Raw genomic sequence first — 25,507 nt, 5'->3', positions numbered from 1 at the left:
CACAGGGCCGGGTAATTTCTCAAATGGCTTTCTAGCACTTTTCATGGCCAGATCTCTTTCTTTCAGCAGTCGATATCAATTTTTTGAGGCACCTTGGATGAAACATGCGAGAGACAGGGTCAAAGTCAAAAAAAAAAAGAGGAAGGGAGAGGAAGGAAGACAGACAGAGATGCTGAGACAGGGAGAGAGAGGGTTTGAGAGGTGAGTGTGAAAGCCTCTAGACAGGAAACTGCTACTCACACTTAGGGTGTAGTATATTGAGTTTTCATGCTTAGGTGAAAGTTGTAGTATGTACTTGTGGATGCTTCCAAACCTATTTATATGTGCAGGGATTAAAGTTCTCCGTCGCTACGACGGATTTCCGTTAATTGCAGCGAGTCCACTACAGATTTCCGTCAATTGCAGGGTTCCCGCCTGTCCTTATGTCTTAAATTCACTTTTCATTTTAAGGCCGTAAATATGCTTGCATTTCTCAAATAGTGTAATACATGTCTTAATTTCAGTTTGAATAAGTCTTAAATTAAGGAAAGATGAGGTGTATTCACCCTGCTGAGGGGGATGTGATCAAAGCCTGGAGTGGAGCAAAAGCACGTTCCTCTCTGCACTCTAAGCAGTCTGTAATCACTCCACTCCGTGTTTTCTAAGTTATTCTAATGTTTATTTTTTTATATCATGAACATCTGAATTTATAATACTATATGTAACGGTTTGGAAAGTATTGCACACGTTTAATAAATATAATTACACAAAAATGTCCAAATGTAGTGAACGCGCCTATAGAGAGAAATGCACATTTTATACGGATTAGCCTACATCAGGGAGTAGTCGTTTTGAATTGTTTTGCTTATAAAATATGCAAATGTGTATATATATCTATATCTATATTTGTTGTCTGCTATATTTGCTTCTCATTTATTAAATCTAGGAAATTGGTTGATGAAACATTGATTATTTTCATATAATCAACATAGATAAAAATAAATAAATAACATTATATTATTTATTTATAATGGCTAGGTTAAAAACCGATATTATATTATGTATAGTTTGTGATATTAGCTCACTTTTCGGCAAAAGCTCTGTTGGCTTTTATTATTTGAGAAATAAAAACTTGTGTTAAAGTTATGCAAATGGTTAATATTTGTATGACTACAACACAAAGAGATAAGTCTTGTAAAAGCATTAGATTGAAAACATTGAAATTTCATAGTGTGTAAATAGAAACGCAGTTCAAAATGGCCTTTCTTTAAATGCAAATCTTTGAGTATTTCATTTGTGAAGGTAAAGCATGTACTCACTATACTCCTAATTACAAGAAGAAGAAACAGCTGCTCTTAAACTGGGTGTGTGACAGGCTGTGGAATGGGGTTTGGCTGAGGACATTTTTATTTTTTTTTTGCTTTAACTCCTGCATCATGTGATTGCTTTTTTTCTTTTCTTTGTATGTGTATGTTCTCAGCATCTAAAGATATACAGTAAGACTTATGGATATAGTAATTTGGTCTAATAAATAATTAAGTATAAAAAAATAAACTTTGATTATTAAAGATGTAGTTGTGTGGGTTTTAGTTTACATCTACCAATTTTTAGGCTAGTTTACTAACTAGTGTATCCCTAAAAGTCACAATGTATCTTTTAACGCATAAATTAATTTTAAATGTACAGTCTTTCCTATATGACTCATATTTCACTTTATCATTTTCTACAATTATATGATGTCTAGAATAAACAGTGTCCCTCAGCTAATACCAGTTTTGACATGACATGAGCCAAATTCATGATCGTGGTTGACACAAACTAAAGTCTTGGCCTTTAACAAACAGGGTCACGCCCTTCAATATCCTTCAATATTCATTTTTCAATAGAAATTATGTCAACACAGAAGAGAAAACTAAGTTTATAAACCAATATCATAGGGTCTTTAATATTTATGACAGATGAATCCTCATTCATGTCTCTCACATGTTGTACGCAGTTGACTGCTTGGATCCAACCTGCTCAAATAATGGCATCTGTGTGAATGGGGAGTGCCACTGTAAACCAGGCTGGGGCGGACCCAGCTGTGAGCTGCCCAGAGCACAATGCCCAGATCAGTGCCACGGTCACGGTGCTTTTATCCCAGACACAGGCGTCTGCAGCTGTGACCCCAATTGGATGGGCCCTGATTGCTCTGTTGGTCAGTCTGCATGTTTGATTGTACCCTCTGTAATACAAATGTTTTAGCATAACCTTTCATTTCATTATTCCTGATTTCTAATGTATGATATGTAAATTGTGGCAATACTGCCCTATTCTTCTTTCCTCAGAGGTTTGCTCAGTTGACTGCGGGACACACGGCGTATGCATGGGTGGCTCGTGCCGCTGTGAGGAGGGCTGGACGGGTGCGGCTTGTGACCAGCGTGTGTGCAACCCACTCTGTGTGAAGCATGGCACCTGTAAGGATGGGAAGTGCGAGTGTGAGCAGGGCTGGAATGGAGAACACTGCACCATCGGTAGGCATATGCCCACCCCTGACCCAGACTGTGACCTTTTCCTGCTCCCTACACTCACCATTACAACAGATGCCACATGCTCTGCTTATACTGTTCTTATAAACATTATATAGAGACCTTCCTTTTATCTGTCCTTGAAGCTTAACACAAGAGGCTCCTGTTTTTGGATCATCATTGTTAGTCCTGGGGCAAAATTCGTATCAACCAGTTAGATTTCAAGAAAAAGGGGTTAGAACTAAAGTTAGGGTCTAGAACAGTGTTATTATTGCTCTCTCGTTTTAGGCACAGATTATGGTTTGGGAAATTCCTTCACCAGGACCAGCAAAGGATGTTGATCAAGTAACATGACCTATTCACATGCAGCTCAGGGAGTTAGGAGAACTCCAGGAAAAATGTATACTGGTGGTTCTAGTGATCATCCTTGACTGATCCATCAGGATGGGGTATAGAGTACATCACTATAAAACCTTTCCCTTTCCCAAATTCTGCTCAAAATGCTTGTGGTCCTCCTCAGAGTCTACACATTGGTGACGTGCATAGAGGGCACATGCTGTAGCGGCACAAAAACAGGCGTTTGTGAGCACCCATCTAGATCAAACATTTTTATTTTTTTTAAATAGGACACCCTATGCCAGGGGTTGTCTAAAACTCTGTAGGAACATTGCCCTCCAGGAGCTGGATCAAACACCCCTGCCCTACAGTCTTATGAAAACCACAGACACAAGTGACAGTCATTGCAAGACCGCAAGTACAAATCAAGTGCGTCATTAGAGTCAGGGCCAAAATCTCTGGAGGAGAAGTTTTAAGCTTTTAGAGAATAGTGGTGAATAGCAAACTAAAAATCTTCCCTTTAAATCTCTATGTAATCACATTACATACGTTTATATGAGTTTTAAATAGGGCATAAGACACACCAAGGAGAAATCAGGAACAGCAGGGTCAATAGGTGTAGGAAAGATCAATGATGGCTGTGCTCAGGTGCAAGAGTGTGTGGTAGTTATTGAGGATAATTAGACTGTTCCTCTGTCTGGTGTTGGACTTAGAACAGATTTAGCTGTGTTTGATCATGCCTCAAACAGCAGAGGCAGATGAGTGGGCTGCTGGGTATTGAACAGTCCTTGCGGAATAGCTGCGACTGATCGAAGGGAGAGGTGTCTTCACCTTGATAAGTCACACCTCTTTTTTGCCTTGACTTCTCTCTCTCAAAAATAGACTCAAATTTTCCTTTTCCTTTCTATCATCATCTGTGGGCGTGTGTGTGCATGTTTATGTGTCACTCCAAAGATGATCTGACAAAGACTGAAAGTGCACTACCTTTAATCCTTCTCCCCATTGTACGCCACGACAGGAAGTCTGTTTATCGTCTCCAAACTCTTTCTGTAACCCTCTAAAAAACCCTTGTGCTTCCATCTTCAGTTTCCATTTTTATTTCTTAGAATTCTTCTGTTTTTAACTGATTCAAATGCAGCAAACACATGTATTCATTTGTCTTCTTGTTATGATGCATTTTTGTTCTCTCTGAATGTCCTCTCTGATGCAGACTTTTGGGATGGGAGTATTGAAGGTATTGTACCTCGTCGTACTGTGACTAGTTCTAGCTGATCTTTAGTCTGGTTGTGAGCAACCCCTCCGCCTCTGATAGCTTGGCTGCATAGCGACTGTGTGCTTCTGTTTGTAGAGTAGCCGTGGTGGAGTAGAATGTTGTGTCGAGTAGGTTCATAGTGCTAGTCTGTGTTCTTCAGCGTGTGTGTTTATATTCTTGTTGTCAGTTGATGATAGTATAGCTCTAATCATCTGTTTTGCACTTTGTTGCTTTTGAAATGACCCTCTCCAACAGCATTAACTGAGCTACGAAACTGTCCAATCTGTCTGATCTACTTGGAAAGAGCAATGACTTGTCTGTCCTTCAAAACTTAGGATAATAAAATTGTTACACATATTATTGATATTTATTAATCAAAAATATTAACCACAACTTACAGTACACTTATTACAGAGAGAGTCCAGCTGGAGTAACCTTGTTCAAGTTGTTGCTTGAGTCAAAGAACAATATATGACATAATATTAAATCTCAGTGCCAGTGCAACTGGTTCCACTCGAGCAGGCACCTCTTGAATGCAGGGAATAGAGGTTTATCTGTACAGCTCCTCTTTGCTTACCTCCGCTACACCAAATCATCATCGACTTTACGAATCCTACCGCGGGAAAGGTTTGACTCATGAATGTTAATTTGGTGATTAGATGGTCCTATAAGGTTATCTTTTAATTTAAGCACAACCTTATATTCATGAGCCAAGACATTGCCATGATATCACAGCCAGCCAGTCTGTCAGGTCTGTAGCAGAGCAAAGGTTTGAAGACAATCTTGCAGAGTAAATTAGATCTTGTAACACATTTTTAAATATCTAATTGAAAAGAACCAATAGAGTTTAATGACATTTCAATTTAACTCTATTGCCCTCTTAAGTACTGATCTTTGTTATCACCACAGTAATACGAGAATCCTATGCACAACAGGACCACACTCTTGCAATGCGTTGACCAAGCAATTGCATTAACCTTAAAGTCTTTCTTTTTGTAGGCATTAGTTTGTGCATCTTTGAAGAAATTCATAGAATGGTGCCAAAACGTATTAGAAGAACAGTCTCCCTGGAGCAACATGAGGTTAAGTGCCTTGGTCAAGAGCACAATAGTGATGGCTTCTTGTGGCGGATGGAACCGACAAACTCCAGTTAATAAACTTGAGCTGTAACCACTACAGTACACCACCCCCATTCTCTTCAACTGCTAAAGGAGCAGAGTTAAAGGCTGGGCCAACTACACGACTCTAAGCAAAATGGGAATGCCTGCTTTTAAGTACACTGCAGTTTCTACTGGAGGTAGAGTAGTGCTCACCAGCTCTTAGCAGTCTGTTTGAGTCTGGCTTTATGTTTGCACAGAACAGATATGTGGGAGGCAGTCATCCTACTCTCTACTTCCATCAAGTCCACCTCAGACAAAAGAGCTAAATTAGAGGAAACTGCAAAGTGGAGACAAAGATCACATAGATTTTGCTGTACCTGAGGGATGCAGATATTGCGAGGAAAGGGATCGGGAGGGAGTGGATCCTAAGGTAAATGTGAATATGAGCCGTTGGTGCAGAGTGGGTCAGGAACAGCAAGCAACGTTTTTACTGCACATATTTCGGCACACAGGGTGCAGGACCACAGGAGGCATGGTAATGACTTTGTCTCTGTGCCTGCATGAGTTCCAACTCATAGGATGAATACTAATGGAGGGGCAGGAGTGTGTGTGCTTTCCTTAGAAGGGAGAGTACGGTGTGTTTGCAGGGAGTGTAGGATAATGAGGAGTTTAACTGCAGGGCCCACAGTGATCACCTGAATGCTCATGCATCAGTAGATAGGAGCGAGCCTAGAACAAGAGCTAGTGATAATAGTTACTCGATTTAAATGCACATCTCTAATTGGCTGAAATGACTGCAGATTAATGGCCGCTGGAGGCATTGACTTTGTATGCTAGAGTATCCTGAGTGGATGTGAGTTACACTTGATCAAATGCATGATTGGCTCATGAGTGGAAACCACACCCACCCTGGGTAAAGAAGCATACAAGACAAATGCATCCCAGCTTCCCAACTGCACATCTGTTTGGTGGATTTCCTTTTAAGGAATGGCATTATCCCCTTGTGCTAAAGTTCAGAAGCCATTTGAGTGAGAATTTTCAGCTCCTCGCTATGCCTATGTTGAAATTCAGAATGTTATTTGACTTTGTAGTAGTACATGAAACAGTATAGGTGAGGAAAACCCAGACAGAGGGCATTTAATACAGTAGGTGCTCACTCCCTGTGGGACTTTATCGGTCTCTTCCTAAGGCGAATTTGGAGGATTTATGAATCTAACCTTTATTTTATGACCTTTAAAGGCGAGAGGGCTGCAGGCCAGTGGACGGGTGTCGGTTTAGGAGGAGGACTAGATTTATCTTCCACACATTCTTTCTCTTCCTCAAAATCCCATCCTTTAAGACATTTATTCCTCCTTCCTTCCTGCTTTTCATTCCTTCATTCCTTCCTGCCTTTCATTCCATCCTTCTTTCTTTCTTTCTTTCTTTCTTTCTTTCTTTCTTTCTTTCTTTCTTTCTTTCTTTCTTTCTTTCTTTCTTCATTACTTATTTTACGCTTTCTTTCTTCCTTTCTTTTTTCCTTCATTACTTTACTCTTTCTTCCTTTCTTTCTTTCCTTTTTTCCTTTTTTTCCTTTCCACCAATACATCTGTCTCTTTCTATCCATATCTCCATCCATCAGTGGCTAAATGTTGCTATGCAGTGTGCTTCTTTCCCAATCTCACCTTTGCGTATCTCTCTCATACCGTGTGCGCTGACCCATAACTCAAGGCAATCTCAGCTCCTTTTTAAGTAGATTACAATAGAGTCAACCCACATTACTTTAGCCAGATAGCTTAATAGTTTGTGAAACCCCACTTTATTCTAGTTAGTGTGCTGAGAATCGACTGGCCTTTGGCATGAAAGAGGGACCCTACTCAGTGCTGGAAGATCAATGGTCACCATAGATTTTACTGTTCTGGTGTTTCATAAGTATTTGGCTGTTTAAAATGGCAGCTCCATTTAAAAGGCAATCATTGCTAAGTGACTTTTCTCTCAGCTCAATATTGCGTGACAATCGATGCATAGCAGGCTGTTAATGTGGCATCTCAAGGACCCCAGACATTGAAAATTACATTAATTAAAGCAACATTTGATTTGAGTTACAATGGTGGATGCATCCCAGTGCATGCTGGGTTTTCACACTCCTCTGATCAAGGCCATTTCTTTTTCCCTCATCACAAATCATCTGAAGTGTCACCTGTGCTTGGTCAGCTGCAATTAATGCTATATAGCCTTGTGATGAAGGAAAAAGGCTTCCAAAAGGCTGTATTTCCAGGGTAACCATAAGCGGAGGCTGTGACACGCTAACAGAAGTGTTAACTGTTGGAGATTAAACTCCGAGACACCAGCAATGGTTTCTGATGACACAGTGTGGGGTCACAGCATGGATTTTGTTTTACAGCGAGGTAAGAGACGATGCCCACGGCAGTGCTGAGAATTTTAGACCGCATGTTTTATTTACACACAACTCCTGATGACTCGGAAATGTCAGGTCACATCTCCAGGGTGCTTAATTATGGACTGGTGCGGCTAAAGAAGAATAGTGCTTAGTCTTTTTATTTTTATTTTGTGTTTGTATATCTCAGTATCTGGCTATCCCAGAGAGAGCTTCCTTAAAACATTCACATCAATACACACTCTTCTTTTTAAAACTGTTGTGACGAGATTGTTTTCCGCTTTTGTCTTTTAGGATGACTGTTTATCCCCTAACTGCATACATGAAACACCCACATACATGCCACATTTCACTCCAAAAAACCTGTGGTATATTTATCAAATTTGGTATATTTATCTGTCTCTATCTATAAAACATCTTTTAAACAAGTATACTTCCACACCTCTGTTTTCTACGGTGGCCGAGAGAGCTCAACGCGCTGCAACTGAAGAAAACACATGCAAATAGAAAAAACCCCCGCAAATTAAGAAAACATCTTCATCAGTTTCACAACACATGTTTGCTCCAAATACTCACAACACAACCAAATACAGAAACGCGCTGCAAAAGTTCACAACACAACCAAATACAGAAACGCGCTGCAAATAGAACAGAACACAACGGAAATGTTTCCGGGGAACCCAATAAGTGACGGACCCGGCTGGGACGTGCTTACAGCTGTCTACTTTTATTATTATTAAAAATTGTTTGCAAAACACAGAGATGACACGTTTATGACATACAACTTTGTATACAATATACAAAATGTATTTACAATATGTTCAATGTCATAAGAATACTAAAAAGAACAATGAGCTGAAGACTAAAATAAATAAATTAATTAAAAAAAGATAGAGAAAAAGAGGGAAAGACATTAATCTATACATCAGTTACATTGTACACATTTTGTCATGTTATGTTAAAATAAGTTTCATAAGAAATGTTAGAATGCAGCTAGGGTCCAAATATGAGATGGCAAGTTTTAAAGTTGAGACACTCACACACAGATATAACGCATATTTTAAAAACTTAGTTGTATAAAATGTATATTTATTTGCAACAGTTATGTTAACAGCAATAATACTATATTTCTGGTAAGAACAGCTATTCAGCTGATGGACACGCGCTGTCATGGGAACATCCCAGGTGAAAATAAGGAAATGACGTTGTCTTTCGTTGCTCCCTTCATCAACATAATGGCACACAAGTGCCCCGCTCCCTCCAAAGTGCCCAATTCAAGGGCTCTGCCGTCTGCCCTTTTAAGAGAGTAGGGCATAGGTAAAGCTCACGAGCAATAAGCACGTCCCAGCCGTCCGTCCGTCACTTATTGGGTTCCCCGGAAACATTTCCGTTGTGTTCTGTCCTATTTGCAGCGTGTTTCTGTATTTGGTTGTGTTGTGAGTATTTGGAGCACACATGTGTTGTGAAACTGATGAAGATGTTTTCTTAATTTGCAGGTGTTTTTTCTATTTGCATGTGTTTTCTTCAGTTGCAGCGCGTTGAGCTCTCTCGGCCACCGTAGTTTTCTCCCACACTATGTTCTTTTTCTAAAGTCTTTGGTTCTCTCTCTCTCTCTCTCTCTCTCTCTCTCACACACACACACACACACACACACACGCGCGCATACACACACACACAACAAACACATGCACACACATGCACACACACACACACACACACACACACACACACACACACACACACACACACACACACACACACACAGTCTCATACCTCTACCTAAAGAGCCGTCCTAATCTGATCTGTAGACTCCGGTCTGTCCTAACCACATTCTTACATGAGAGCATTGCTCTCTATCCAGACAAATCAAATCAGCTACTGTAAATGAACAGTCGGAGAGTGTATGTGCTCTTTACAAATATCCCCTCCTGAATGGATGAGTTCAGATAAATTAATTTGCTACCAACAGCATCTATCAGTGGAGACTACCGAAGATAATTTAATTGCTCTCTGAGAGTTTGAACTGATTTGAGGTGTGAATAGTAATGCTTTTCATATACTTCACCCCCTCAGACAGGCATTGAGTGCATTGGTGGCAGATATATGTGTGTGTGTGTGTGTGTGTGTGTGTGTGTGTGAGCACTGATGCATGTCTGCCTATAGTGTCGCGGCCAAAAGTTTGAAAACCTAGATACATTTTAACATAAAGTATCATTCAGATTTGCATTTCATGTTCATTTGTGGCAGTCAGTTTTGATTGTCTGGATTATGTCTGCCGTTTTCATGTTAATATGCTTTGTGTGCTGTCTCAGAGCTGGTGCAAACAATGCCAAAATGATGGGGTTTTTTCTAATCATCTACTAATTTTGGTTCAGTGGAGATTCAAAGTTTAGCAAATAAACAGCTGAACAAAAAGTTGATTGTCAAGATCAATTTATGAAAACTTACAAAAATAAAAAAGATGGGAACAAACTGCATAACTAGAAAACAATTTAAAAGCCAAAAGTATCTTTTTTTTTTAAATCTCAAAATAGTTATTTACAAATATATTCAATAATTATTCAATAGTAATTCCATTTATTTTAGTTCTATTTGATTCCATTAAATTAAAGTTCAACTTTAAAGCAAGCCTAAAGCCTAGAAACCATTTCTAGCTTGTTTTCCAAATTTTAGGTCACTATCATTGACACATCAATGCTCTTATGACTGGCATGATGGATTTCTGCCTTTCTCAATCCATCTTCCTTCTCTCTCTGGCTCTTGCAGATGGCTGTCCTAACCGATGTAATGGAAATGGACAGTGTCTGCTGGGTCAAAACAGCTGGCACTGCGAGTGCAAAACTGGATGGAGAGGCACGGGCTGCAGTGTCGCCATGGAGACTTCATGTGCAGACAACAAAGACAATGAAGGAGGTGAGAGATCTTTTGTTTACTTTCTGGGAACTTTGTGTCAAAGACTGCATGTTATTGGAACAGTCACATGTGCACAGGAACAGCTGCTGTGTGTATTTTTGGTGTATTTTACATAATTCCAAATGGAATTGAGCAAAGATATTTATAGATTTCACAGACATTTATCCTGTTTGCCATTGTTCCTGGAAACAGGTAGTCTAAACCCAACCTTACACCATTAATTGAGCAAGAAGTTGCCGTCAGACAGAGTTTATTAGCACCACAGTGTTTACACTTTTCGAGGAAGTCATCCTATGAATGGCTTGCTTATAGTTGTCTCAACAAATTAAGCTGCCATAGGGTAAAGTTTTTTTTTTTACATCAAACAGATTACACCCCACAGCTTTAGTGTATTTCATTTCTCTGATGGAATGAGAGTGACTGTTTAGTACACTCAGTCGTTTGAGGTTTTGGAGGTAAATGTGCAATTCTAACCAGACTTGGCAACTTTCTGTCTGTCTGTATGTATATCTCTGTTCACAATTCTTATAAATTTCATAGGAATAAGCTAGCCTTTGAATTATGATGACTATGCTCAGAAAATAAATAGAATTGGACTGTTGGCTTTCATCTGAAACAAGGAATTACAAAAAGGACGTCAGATGTTCTGCAGTAAGTAATTTAAATCAAAGCCTAAAGGTGAGGGAAAGAAGAAAGCACTTTTCAAACTCTTTGGTAAACGAATACTGGGACTGAGGTAAAATTCTAATCCCACATCTTTGTGTTCAAAACGAACGAGAACACTTTGATGAAACAGCCTCTTGTTCAACAGATGAAGAATGTTTCTTTTTTTCTTTTTTTTTAACAGAGAAGGAGATGAAGAGAGAAATCTTTTGCAGCCTTAGGCTGCTCTGATTGATTGTGCACCATTGTAATATGACATTACTCATCACACCACTGTTTTGTTTCTTTTAGATGGTCTGACTGACTGTATGGATCCAGACTGTTGTATCCAAAGTCCCTGCCAAAACAGTCCACTTTGTAGAGGGTCTAGGGATCCCTTACAGGTCATCCAGCAGGGCCAGCACCCTGAGCAAAAAGTCCGCTCCTTCTATGACCGTGTCAAGATGCTAGTGGGCCGGGACAGCACGCATATAATCCCTGCAGACAATCCCTTTAATGCAAGGTAACTTGCTCTACTGCACACAACAACTTCCCACCTGCTTAGTTGGGAAGTGGGTAATTGTCATGTCTCCTGCATTGTATGGTTGGAGAAAAATGAAATATCCACTGAAGTACACACAATTTGTTGAGAGAACATTGAATGCTAAGATAGTTATTGTCAGTTTATTTCGTAACCCTGAGCTATTTTTGAGGAACTGTATTGATTGGTGCTACTGCATCTTCCTGTCTCTTTCTACTGTTTATTTCATAGAAAGACTGACAGAGTAGTTGACTAATGAGAAATGTATGAATTTTTGTAAAAAAAAAAAAATTGTATGCTATCTCTTTGGATATCTCTTTGGATATATTGGTTACAGATGTCATCTTGTTTGTTCTGTGTTCTCCAGTCTGGCATCACTGATCAGAGGTCAGGTAGTGACTACAGATGGAACCCCGCTGGTGGGAGTTAATGTGTCATTTGTCAAGTACCCCCAGTACGGCTACACCCTCACACGCCAGGATGGAACGTAAGTTCAATGTAGTACTTGCACGGACCAGAGTTGTATGCCATTCAGAATGGAATTGATAATACCACTTAAATAATTCCAGTTCAATTCCTGAATTCGAATTGAGGTAGCAAAGTGGATGCATAATCGCAATTTGAATTTTAATGTAAGAAATTCATGTAACTGATTTTTAACTAGAAAAGGATGGACGGATGGATGGATGGATGGAACCCACATCCAAGCAACAAACTACCCTTTCCCCTCTGAAACACTTTGATTATTTTTGCCGCCAAGTCTTATTTTGTGACTTACTTGTTTACATAAGCTTCTAGTGATTTAGAGAGCTACATGCTAAATGAACAAATCTTTATTAGATTCATTTAGTGCAGAGCAAACTCAGTCTTTCCACTGAAATGACTGCAATATATTAAAACAATGAATTATCCCTCCCAGCGAAATGGCATCTTTTAATGGTTAAAGCATTCAGAATGTAATAGCGCTATCAATAACCGAGAATAACACAAGTACTTTTTTTGCACTCTGTTTGCCTTTCCCCCTTGCTTTCTCTTTGTGTCATTAGATTTGACCTCATTGCCAATGGTGGAGCCTCTTTTACCCTACGCTTCGAGCGAGCTCCATTTCTGAGTCAAGAACGCACGGTCTGGCTCCCTTGGAACATTTTCTATGCCATGGACACTCTGATGTTGAAGACAGAGGAGAACACCATCCCAAGCTGTGACCTCAGTGGATTTGTGAGACCTGATCCTGTTGTAGTGGCCTCCCCCCTTTCCTCTTTCTTCAGTTCCAGGCCAGGAGAGAGGTCCATCATTCCAGAGACACAGGTGTGATGAGATCCTTGGTTCCTTGAGACCTCCATTACTGTAATTAGCAGATTAATGCATTTTGCACTGATGGGATTCTTCAGTTAGACTTTACCCTTCAATTTTGCTCATTTTAGTGTCCCAAATATTGTTCTTTTTTCACTTTATTCATGCGCCCTGAGAACTCTCTCTTAAATTAGCTGACAGGTTGTTAACCTGACAAAACTCACAGGTCATCCCTCATCAACCACTTTCACTCTAATTATACTCTTTCTGTTTTTTTGGCATTTCCCTGTCCTCTCATCTTTCTTAGTCTTTCTTCTGCCCTCTGACCTTCTTAATAATTTTCCTTTTTTGTTTGAAAATACCCTTTTCCTATGACATGAAAGTCATTCCTCCATCTGTCCACCAGGTTCTGCATGAGCAGCTAGAGATTCCTGGCACCAGTCTGAAGCTCTGTCACCTCAGTTCCCGGACCTCAGGTTACCGCTCCTTGCTCAAGATCACCATGACTCAAGCCGTGGTGCCCCTCAGCCTAGTCAAAGTCCATCTGATGGTTGCTGTGGAGGGCCACCTCTTCCAAAAGTGGTTCCACGCCTCACCTAACCTTGCTTACACCTTTATATGGGACAAGACTGATGCATACGGTCAGCGTGTCTACGGCCTCTCTGATGCAGTGGGTAAGCACACACTATTGATTGTGACTGAATGCATGGCTTAGTTATTAGCACACATGCTCCGACACAATTTCCCCATAAATGTTATCATCCCATTAGTCGTTGTTCTTAAAAAATACAATTTGTGTAAATTTGACCTCCAGACAAACATTTTATTCAAATATCTATTTCGGTGAACATTAATCCATTGTTCTACCTGTATGAGCACATGCTCATGTTTTTGATGCAGAGTCGCTTGCTGTTAATCAGTGATGCACCTAAATTTCGCCAACCGCATATATATTCCATTTCCTTTAATGATTTCGGCCCAAACTGAAAATTCATTTTCATCTGAAACAGTTTTGAAAGGCTGAAATAATTGACCAAAACAGTGATGTTTAATTAGCACTTCTCAGATGGCACTTTTTGACTGTTTCAGTGTCTATTTTGTGCACATAAACCGATCATCTCTTCCTCTTTACTGCTAGTTATTAGGGGTGTCGAAATTAATCGTTTCTACGATGCATCGCGATGCAGGCGAGGACGATTCGGTATCGGTTCAGTAATAGACCATAACCGATTATAATGTACTGATGCTTTTCTGACCATTCAAGAAGCGTGTTTTCTTTGAGCAGGTAAAATTGAAGGTTCAGTTCATATATCTGACTGCTTGTATTTATTGACAGAATTGTATACATGTGCAGTAAAATTGAGGATGCAGTGCATCGTGATATCGAATTGAACTGAATCGATGACATGATAATCGCAATCGAACCGAACCGTGAGAACAGTGTAGTTCCCCCTAGTTATAGCACGAAATATACATGAATGAACATCAGAAGGTATGTAGAAAGAAACAGTACAACTTACTGAAATATGTCTTGTCTCATGTAATCGCTTAATCAGTGTTTCATTTGCAGAATGGCATCAATAAAACCGCTTGTATGTATAACAATCTGTCACGTAACTACTTTTATTCATTCAGTGTTCATAGCTGAATATGTAGCTTTTGGTGCAGTTTATTTGCTTATATACAGCTTCGTTTTTGAGTGTTGATTAGTAAATACATTTTATTAATTATTTGATAAATACATTTTTGGTTTTGGTTTTAGGCTAAATAAAAAAACTGTAATTTCGGTTTTGGTAAAAAAATATTTTTGGTGCATCACTACTGTTAATACAAATTGTTTGGCGGATGACTTTCAGTTCATACCAATTACAGAAAAATGAATGTAACCGTAAAATGTAAGTTATGCGCTGGTAAATGCATAAAACACATCACTCAAGTGCATTAAACGGCACAAATGCTGTCAGCACTTGACGTGGTACCCGGCCCACATTAAACTCTGCTCTTATAGTAAATGGTAAGTGCTCTCATGCTTTGGAATTTTTTTCACTACTGTAAATGACGTTACTGATAGATGGTCTCCGTGTCACAACACACAAATCTAGTGTAAATAATCCATTATAAAATTGTCACCCTCCAGATTGGCTTGTGACACTGCGAAATTCACCTCCCAAATATAAAATTGACCCACTTTTGCCAATTGACGGTTGTTGATTTGGGACCCTGGCCGGCTGTGTTGACCGTTCAGCATCCTGGACACACATCAGTTAAACAGGAATGGTTAATCTGTCACTCTATTGACTGAACACAGTAAGAGTTAACACATCAGACAGGATTTGTGCTCATCCGTGTGAACGTAGGACCCAAGGATCATTCAGCCTGACCATCCCTGTCAGAAAAACACACAGGTTCAGAGAGCAGCCGCAGTGAGCCGAGGGAAACGCTGAGAACAGCACTCTGTCTAGGGTGACCTCCTTATAACACCCACTAATCTCTCTTTGTCTTTCCCTTGCTTTCCCAGCCTGTCTACCTTCCAGCTCTCGATCTCTTAGTCTTTTTTATTATATTTTGGGGTTCTTATACCCACAGTCCCTCTCGCGTCTATGCAGCTATAAATTCTCACCTGCCTCGTTGGTATATATCCATATGTATTTATGCTAATGGCTTCATGGAGTTGTGGTCCACTTTTCATGAACTGGAAGGAAAGTTTTTGTGGAAACACAGATCTTGTAATGACCCTGTGGCAGCAGCACAGATCACACAGTCCTGTTTGAAAAGTGAAATCTGAAGTCATGTCCAGCCACAGGGTGTCTGAACAAATCATGTTCACACTTTACCAAGGTGCTTTGTGGTTGTGAAAGCACCCAAGCTGCAGTGATTTGTGAAGGCTTGCCCAGAACCTGATATGTCCTACTTCTGCCCAGCAGTCGGCAAAGCTGGATAGAGAAATGTGATGATTGTTGCAGGGTCACTTATTGCTTTTGGTTGCCTCATATGTGTCTCTAAGTGCTGAATTTTTTATTTTTTTATTGTTAATTTAGCATTTGGTTTTCGAATAAATATTTATATTCTTCCTCACTATTTCCTTGCTAGATTCCCCATCCAATCTGCTTGCATTGTATGTAAATTAATCATCTTTAATATTGGCCTGTCATGTAGTTAATTATATGCTGTTTTGATACATTCTCTCTCTCTCTCTCTCTCTCTCTCTCTCTCTCTCTCTCTCTCTCTCTCTCTCTCTCTCTCTCTCTCTCTCTCTCTCTCTCTCAGTCTCTGTGGGGTATGAATATGAATCATGTCTTAGTCTGGTGCTGTGGGAGAAGAGAACGGCTATGCTTCAGGGCTATGAGCTGGAACCTTCCAATCTGGGCGGCTGGTCTCTGGACAAACACCACATACTCAACCTGCGCAGTGGTATGAGCCTTCTGTTCTAATTTGGGGGCAAATGCATCTGTCATTCATTCATTCATTCATTCATTCAATCAATCAATCAATCATTCATTATAAAAAAATGTTTTGCACATTTTAGTTAATTGTTTCATGTTCGTCAAATGATGCATTATGCATATATATATATATATATATATATATATATATATATATATATATATATATATATTTATATTTATATTTATATTTATATTAAATATAGAATAATTATAATTATAATATATAATATGTATTATAGCCGTTTCTTGAGCACCAAATCAACATATTAGAATGATTTCTAAAGGATCATGTGACACTGAAGACTGGAGTAATAGACCTCAGACAAGTTTGACACCATATTGAACTTAACGCAGATGAAAACGAGTCTGTGAAGGACAGATGTAAAGTCTGTATAAAGGTTTTATGTAATTTTTGCCTACTAAAAGATTTTGTTTTTTTGGAAAGATGTTTTGTCAGCTGAAAATCGGTATATTGTTAAACAACAGTGCAATCTATTTAACACACTCTATTCTATCCCTCACAGCCTTGATTTCAATTGTAATAATACATTATGACTATTTTTACTATATTTTTTATCAAATAAATGCAGCCTTGGTGAACATAAGAGATTTTTCAAAAATATTTCAAAGATTTGATCATTTTGTGAACTCTGTTGTTTTATAAGTAATTATACTCATTTCAAATTAGAGTCTTGATTGTCACTGGTTAAACTGTAAAATAACGTTTTCCAGACCAGTCTCAGACCAGCTGAGTCTGAGATTTGGAGTGAGGGGAGGGCCATACCTCTGTGACACACTGAAAATCTGATGCAATGTAATCCTTGGCTGCTTTTAGTGGAATAGCCTCCTCTTTTGATCAATAATTTAATGTAATCCCCTGAAAATGTGGTTGTAATGTTCATAAATGGCTCAGGTAAACCACTTTTACTAAAATGGTCTTTTGAAAATGGCACTTTCTTTTTTTCCATTTAAATAGTTATTGTTTCTTTATTTGTCTGACACCAGGCATCCTTCATAAGGGCAGCGGTGAGAACATCTTTGTGTCCCAGCAGCCACCCATCATCACAAGCATCATGGGTAATGGGCGTCGGCGAAGCATCTCATGCCCGAGCTGTAATGGCCTGGCTGATGGAAATAAGCTGCTGGCACCTGTAGCCCTGGCAGCAGGCATTGATGGCAGCCTTTATGTCGGAGACTTGAATTTCGTACGCAGAGTTTATCCCAACCTCAATACCACGCGCATACTGGAGCTCAGGTATTGAAAAAGGGCCAGAGGAGACTTTTATTTTACTCATAATTTATAAAAATAAAAATAAATTATTCTTATATAGGTATACTCTTAAATTAAATATACAATATATTTTTGCCATCTCATCGTATTAGCACCATAATTGTGATTCTTGTTCTTTTCTTCATTTACAGAAATAAGGATTTTCGACATAGGTGAGCCTCTAACTTTAAGTTTGTCTCTCACATTTGACTATTCGGTTGATTATTCACTCAATATAATGATAGAGAAACACATTATAGCTAATTACATAATTGCAGGACTGACTCCGTAATTACCTAATTTTTCATAGTAACAACCCGACTCATAAGTACTTCCTGGCTGTGGACCCAATCTCCGGGGCTCTGTTCATCTCTGACACAAATTCACGGCGAATCTACAAAGTGCGATCACTCACAGGGGGAAGACTTTTGGCCGACAATGCCGATGTGGTGGCGGGCACAGGAGAGCAGTGCCTTCCTTTCGATGAGAGATGCGGGGACGGGGGAAAAGCTGTAGAAGCCACTCTCATGAGCCCCAAAGGTGAGGTGGAAACATTGAAGAATACCATAGCAAAAGTTAAATCAGTTGTTTTAGTTTTAAAGCTTATTGCATGGGTTATCCCCTTCACATCAGTTGAAATCACGCTAACATCTTTACACTTGTCTGAGGTGAAGAAATGTTTCTGCAGGCTGTCTTTACATCTGTTTCCTTTGTAGCAGTGACACCTAACAAGGATAAAAAGAGCCTTATCCTCCAGCTGCTTCCACAATCACAGAGAACGTTCAACCTTAAGCTATTAATTAATTTCTGAATGTGCTATGGGGAGTGCGAGTCTCTGGCTTCGATTATTGGAGTCTCTTGGTATTCTCTCTCTCTCTGTCTGTCTTTCAAAGATAATTTTACTTAATGTGCTGGCTCTTTTAACTCTCAGATGTTACAGTTCAGAGCTGTGAGTGAGCATATTTCTGTATTATACAGAGTTTGTGTTTAGGTAGATCAAATAGAAATAAAAATCACAGTAAGTTTTCTTGAATATGTCATTTTCTCCTAGATCAGTGGTTCTCAACTGGTTTGGGCATGGAACCCTAATTTTTCCATGGTCATTAAGCCATGACCCAATTTTTTGTAATTTGACCTAATTCCCAAAAAAACACACAAAAAAACTGTATTTAAAATTGTATTTCCAAACATTCCTTTTGTCATTAATTTTGTTAATCCAGTGATATTTTTGTATGCACAAGGAGTCTGACAACAGCCGGTATCTGATCATCATCGAGTCTGTCTGGGATTACATGAAGAAACTGAAAAAACTGAGACAGACTAAATCCAGAAGAACTGCGGGAACGTCTCCAAGACGCTTGAAGAAACCTTCCTGCAAAGCTACCTCAAAAACTATGTTCAAGTGTACCTGGACAAAAGCCGTTTTAACAGCAAAGGGTGGTCACGCTAAATATTGATTTGCTTAAATTACATTTTTACACAAGTGCCTAAAATGTTCACAGTACTGTAGCTTTGCAGGAAGGTTTCTTTATTACTCGGGTCAGTTGTCTCATTTGTGTTTAGTTTTTCTGCTTAAAGAGGAGTAACATCTGAGACACAGATGATAAGTAAACTGAGAACTTGATTAATTCTCCTGAGCTATGAAAGAGCAACATCTGAACAATAAAATTTTCCTCTCGAGATTCTCATTAGCTTGTTGTATATAAACTGAAATTAATTTTAAAGGGTTTATACTAGTTTATGAATTTTAATATTATGTACACCAATGATTATAAATAAAATAAAATTTTATTTAAAAACATAAAACATTTATTAAATCTCCATTTATAAATTTGTATGAATATAATTTCTACATACATGCAATGGGTGAAGTTCAACATAAACTGGAATTAAAGCACAACATATTCAACCAAAACAAATATATAGCAATGAAAAAAGAAAGATAAAGGTGCAATGATAAGTTAGAGCAGGTTTTCAAAGAGAAATCCAGGTTTGGTGTAAGGAAAAAATAGCCAGTCTGACACCAAACTGTCAAGGATGTCACATTTTCTGTATGTGACGTTGAATTTGAGCAGCTGGAGTGAGAGAGAGAAAGTAGAGAGGTGACAGACTACACAGGCCTCATTACCGATTCCCAGACGACTTCACAGTTAAAAGACTCAGTCAAGTGCACTCAGTCTCTCCCCTCATGCTATTTGTCTCCCTGTCTTTTTGTTCAAAGTCCCTCTGCACCATACACCTACACAGGTCCATTTTATGAACATCTTCTTGTCAGCACTTCGAGATATTCTCGTCTGCTCTGCCTTCTGTGTCTGATAAGGGGAATTGATGAGTTGACACAGGAGTGACGCTTGATGGACGTGTATTATTTGCTAGCTTATATAGGACAGGGACTTGGGAGGGAAAGACAAATTGAGAAGAGCCTGAAGATAAACTTAGAACAGGTTGAAACCAGATCAAAGATTCACTTGGTCTGATCATTAAGAACCACAGAAGACAAAAATAAACAAGTCTAACAGGCAAAGGGTTACTGTTTCTTTGTCACCCCTGAACTTCCTAGCTGACTCTTTACCTGTTTGTTTCTTTTTTCAGGTATTGCTGTAGATAAGAACGGGCTTATGTACTTTGTGGATGCCACCATGATTAGGAAAGTCGATCAAAACGGCATCATCTCTACTCTACTGGGTGCAAACGACCTCACTGCTGTGCGCCCACTGAGCTGCGATTCCAGCATGGATGTCAGTCAGGTCAGCATGTCGACAGGCCATGTTATAAATTATTTGCAGTCAGAGACAGGAACTTGGATGGTTCATTTGATCACAAAATCTACTTCTTTAAATCTTAAATCTTCAAAACAGACCCTCAAAGCTAAACATGCAGATATGCAAGTATTAATCATGTCTAGCAGGCTTGCAAAACCTTTATCAGAAGCCCAGAAAATGATGCAAGAAAAGACCTTGGTGAATCTGAAAGATTAATTTCAACTTTAATTCATTTTTTATCCAGGTGCGCTTGGAGTGGCCCACCGACTTGGCAGTAAACCCCATGGATAACTCTCTTTATGTGCTAGAGAACAATGTTATCCTACGCATCACTGAAAACCACCAAGTGAGTATCATCGCGGGGCGGCCTATGCACTGCCAGGTGCCTGGCATCGACTATTCCCTCAGCAAACTTGCCATCCACTCGGCCCTGGAGAGTGCCACGGCTATTGGCATCTCCCATTCAGGCGTGCTCTATATCGCCGAAACAGACGAGAAGAAGATCAACCGCGTGCGGCAAGTCAGCACCAATGGAGAAATGTCGCTGCTGGCTGGCGCTGTGTCGGAGTGCGACTGCAAGAACGATGTCAACTGTAACTGCTTTGCAGGAGACGACGGTTATGCTACAGATGCCAGCCTCAACTCCCCGATGTCTCTGGCTGTCTCACCCGATGGCACGCTCTACATTGCAGATCTCAATAACATTCGGATCCGCGCTGTGCGCACTAACCGACCGGGACCTTCAGCGCTGGGGCTATATGAGGTTGCGTCCCCTCAGGAACAAGAGTTGTATGTGTTTAACGAAGAGGGTCTCCACCTACAGACCATCAGTCTTGTGACAGGCCTGCCCCTCTACAACTTCAGCTATGGCCCTGATGGAGAGCTGGCCACAGTGGTGGATAACTGCAATAATACAGTGAAAGTGCGTAGGGATGGGGCTGGGCAGGGTGGAGCGGGTCTGCTCAGGCTCATCCTACAGCCTGATAATCAGGTGGTTACGTTGGGACTGGATCCTGCAGGAAGCTTGCGCTCTATCTCTGCTCTCAACCAGGAGATCGTTCTGCTGGGATACAATGGAAACACTGGCCTGTTGGCCACTAAGGCAGACGAGACGGGCTGGACAACCTTTTACGAGTAAGTGTTTGTGGTCTATGACATGTTGTGTGTACATTAAATTCTTCATCTACTCTCAGCAGAAGTTATATGAAGTATTTTCTCTATGTTCCATTCAGCTTGGAGAGTCAAAATGCCCAACATTATTCTCAGAAAAGCACTCAGAAGTACATTTATATTCAAATCCACAGTTTGAATTGAAAATAGAAAGCTTCGACAAGATGAGGGTGTAAGATGTCACATGAACATGGCGGCACCTAGGGAGATACAATTCAATTCGATTCACATTTATTTGTATAGCGCTTTTCACAATACACATCGTTTCAAAGCAGCTTTAAAGAAAATGCATGAGCCCACATTACAATTTAGAGTGATCTGTTATCATAACTGTCTAAGTTATGTAGATACAAAGTTAATGATGAACATTCACTCTTAAGCAAATAAAATGCTGAAAAATCTATAAAATGAGTCAAAACTAACATTACTTAAGGATAAAACCTGATAGAACATCTACAGATGTTTGCAGAGACAGGTGTTTAAAACACTGCAAATGATCCTCTCTGGTGATTAAGCATACACTTGCTTACAAATGCTTGAATTGCACTTTTGTGTCTTTTTGCAGTATACCATTCAAAAGTTTGGGGAAGTACTTTTTTGAAAGAAAGTAATACTTTTATTTAGCAAGGATGCATTAAGTTTTAACTATAACATTTATAGTCACAAAATTATATTTCAAATAAATGCTGTCCTTTTGAACTTTCTATTCATCAAACAATCCTGAAAAATGTAAAACAGTTCCCACAAAATTAAAAAATTCCTATAAAAATATTGAAAACTGTTTTCAACATTGATAATAATTACACACAAGTCATCAAACACAGTGTGGTTAAAAGCTAGAGGACTATCCTGTAGGACTATCATTTATTTGACTTAGGAACACTAGATCAATTTCTTTCCTGCCGAGTTCTGTTCCAACCTGGCAACACACCTGCCTTTAATTTCCAAGGGAACCTGAAGATCTTGATTAACTTTTTCAGGTGTGTTTGATTAGAGTTGGAACACTCTGCTGGAAAGTAAATCTCCAGGAAGAGGACAGAGCAACCCAGCTCTTGATAATGCACAATTCCCCACACTCCACTGCACTGGCATAGACATCAGCCAGACTGTGACAGATCTGTGGCAGGATTCAGATCTACTCCCTAATGTAATGTTACACACACACAGAGAGAGAGAGCAAGAGATATGGAGTCATTGTCTACACATTACTAGACCTTTCAGTCCTTTCCCTCTACTATTATAGGTAAACTATAATACATTAAAAAAAAAAGCTACATTAAAAGTAAACACTTTTTACTTTACATTAGTATTAAAGAAATCTTAGATGGCTTGTTTTCAGTTGAGTTAACTGGCTTCTAAAACCAGAACTGCCTGACCTTCTAAGTCCAGCAAACCTTATTAGACTTGTTTTAAGCACGGCCGTTATAATAAGTCCCCAGTGCTTTACTTTAATATGAACTTTGAAATGTTTCCCTAACATTTAGTATATTTGCAGGTATGACAGTGAAGGGAGGCTAACCAATGTGACATACCCCACGGGAATGGTTACAAGTCTGCATAGAGAGATCGAAAAATCCATCAACATTGACATTGAGAGCTCCAACAGGGATGATGATGTCACTGTTATCACTAATCTTTCGTCAGTAGAAGCCTCCTATACCGTTGTGCAAGGTATGTCGGCTCAGTAGCCGTTTTTTAATATATATTTGGGTTTTCATAAATCATTTTGAAAATGATTATGTGCTCAGTTTAGTTGGTTTAAAATTTCGTTTCACTCTTTAACTTAATTGTTTTATATATCAGTGCCTACAAACTTACACAGCAAGATCCGACATTGTGGGAGGCTAGAAGCGAAAGTACTGTATGATTCAGTGCAGAAAACATCATTTGTTTTCTCTCCCAAGTCTAGCACTACATTTGTTTTTTGCTGTGATGCATATCATTTGAGACAAATTCATTACCTTATCCCAAGTAAATATTCACCATCTTCATCTGTCCTCAACCACAAACCCCGCTTTCCCAAAGCTTATTTCATCTGTTAAGATGAAAGAACAAAAGACAGAGGGAGAAAGCAAAAATGTTTTACTTCCTTCCCATGGCAGACTAAACAAAAAAAGTAAAACTTCAAAACAATCAGACATAACACAGGATGGGGTAGGAACCTTTTGAAGGAAATACAGAGGATTTAATCCAAGGAGAACGTCCCTCAGAGGATGCTTTTGAATCTAACCTTGACACGCTCATGAGGCGAATAATAAATTGACTAAATGCCTTTTAAAAGCTTCCTTATAAATTATAAGCGATATTATCTACAATTATGAACGTACCTTCTGCTCATAAATTAGTTTCATGGATTGTAATTTATTTATAGTGTGTGTTTTGAAGCATAATAAATGTTTGTGGCACTCTGAAACAAAGGGATTCAGGGATCCACATCATTTGTTATGAACAAAGCACTTCTCTTGTTATCTTTTATGATCCTAAGATAGACAACCAGACTGTTCTTGAGCTGATAAATGCCCCACATCCCTTTCATGAGTTTAAAATAAATCAGGCCTTTTTTGTTGTCATCGTTTTGTCCTCTTGTCATGTTGATAATTTGTTATGAAACCTTTTTTTTGCTCTTAATTTTATGGTAATTTTATATGTCACTCTATTGCCCCCTGCAGATCAAGTACGGAACAGCTACCAACTGTGTAACAATGGCACACTAAGAGTAATGTACGCCAATGGGATGGGAATCAGCTACCACACTGAGCCCCATATCCTGGCAGGATCAGTGAGTCCCACCATCGGCCGCAGGAACATCAGCCTCCCCACTGACAACGGCCTGAACTCCATCGAGTGGAGACTGCGCAAAGAGCTGGCCAAGGGCAAGGTCACTGTGTTTGGCAGGAAACTTCGGGTGGGCACTTGCTCTAAGATTTTAATTACTGTAATTATGTACATTATTTTCGCATTTCTGTGCACATTGCAAGCAAAGTTGTGCAAGATTCCTGCTTGATCTGATAGATAAACTAATCAGTAACAAATCATCTCACCAAATGGAGTGGTTTTCATGCCAAATATTTGTGCAATTTGCAGGCACATGGGCGCAATCTACTGTCAATAGACTTCGACAGGAACACACGGACGGAGAAGATCTATGACGACCACAGGAAGTTTACTCTGAGAATCACGTATGATGCCCAAGGCAGACCAGCAATATGGCAACCCAGCAGCAGCCTTGCAGTGGTGAATGTGTCGTACTCCAGTACAGGCCAGCTGGTGGGTCTGCACCGAGGCAGTATGAGTGAGAGAACAGAGTTTGACCCGCAGGGACGAATACTCTCACGCTCTTTTGTAGATGGAAAGGTGTGGAGCTACAGTTACCTGGACAAGGTGAGATTATTGATTAAAGTGAGATAGGAATATTGGGTAACACTTTAGTTTAGGGTCCAATTCTCACTATTAACTAGATGCTTATTAGCATACAAATTACTAGGATATTGGCTGTTTATTAGTACTTATAAAGCACATATTAATGCTTTATTCTGCATGACCATATTCTACATCTCTTAATCCTACTCAATACCTAAACTTAACAACTACCTTACTAACTATGAATAAGCAGTAATTAGGAGTTTATTGAGGCAAAAGTCATAGTTAATAGTTAGTTAATAGTGAGTATTGGACCCTAATCTAAAGTGTGACCGAATATTGTTTTCATATTTTAATGGCTTTTATTTAGTCATTGAAATAAATACATTTTTAATTCTTCAACACTTTTTTTTACTTGCTTTCCAGTAAAATATTGAAATATCTTGAAGCATGTTCATGCATTGATATAATTAAACTAACTAAACTAAAAAAATATATCTTTTTGTTTTATGTGTTGTTTTAAAAACACACCATATAATACAAAATTCATTCAGTAATTGTT

The 25,507-nt window shown here is 39.2% G+C and overlaps 1 protein-coding gene across 5 annotated transcripts in view; it reads left to right on the top strand.

The window, feature by feature from the left end:
* tenm2a (teneurin transmembrane protein 2a) overlaps positions 1–25,507 on the top strand; it is a 312,955-nt gene that overhangs the window by 282,467 nt on the left and 4,981 nt on the right. For all 5 annotated transcript variants that reach the window (XM_082177233.1, XM_082177232.1, XM_082177234.1 and 2 more), the window contains 16 exons: positions 1,976–2,176; positions 2,307–2,492; positions 10,315–10,461; positions 11,416–11,626; positions 12,012–12,131; positions 12,691–12,952; positions 13,344–13,611; positions 16,205–16,348; positions 17,389–17,638; positions 17,806–17,826; positions 17,964–18,193; positions 20,246–20,400; positions 20,660–21,549; positions 23,081–23,256; positions 24,255–24,490; positions 24,670–24,966. In XM_082177233.1, coding sequence (XP_082033359.1) covers positions 1,976–2,176; positions 2,307–2,492; positions 10,315–10,461; positions 11,416–11,626; positions 12,012–12,131; positions 12,691–12,952; positions 13,344–13,611; positions 16,205–16,348; positions 17,389–17,638; positions 17,806–17,826; positions 17,964–18,193; positions 20,246–20,400; positions 20,660–21,549; positions 23,081–23,256; positions 24,255–24,490; positions 24,670–24,966 — 3,794 coding nt within the window. The remainder of the gene's footprint in view (positions 1–1,975; positions 2,177–2,306; positions 2,493–10,314; positions 10,462–11,415; positions 11,627–12,011; positions 12,132–12,690; positions 12,953–13,343; positions 13,612–16,204; positions 16,349–17,388; positions 17,639–17,805; positions 17,827–17,963; positions 18,194–20,245; positions 20,401–20,659; positions 21,550–23,080; positions 23,257–24,254; positions 24,491–24,669; positions 24,967–25,507) is intronic.

The sequence above is a fragment of the Leuciscus leuciscus genome (genome assembly GCF_965113295.1).
Source record: "Leuciscus leuciscus genome assembly, chromosome: 8".
NCBI classification, from domain to species: Eukaryota; Metazoa; Chordata; class Actinopteri; order Cypriniformes; family Leuciscidae; genus Leuciscus; species Leuciscus leuciscus.
This window is presented reverse-complemented; position numbering and strand designations above follow the sequence as displayed.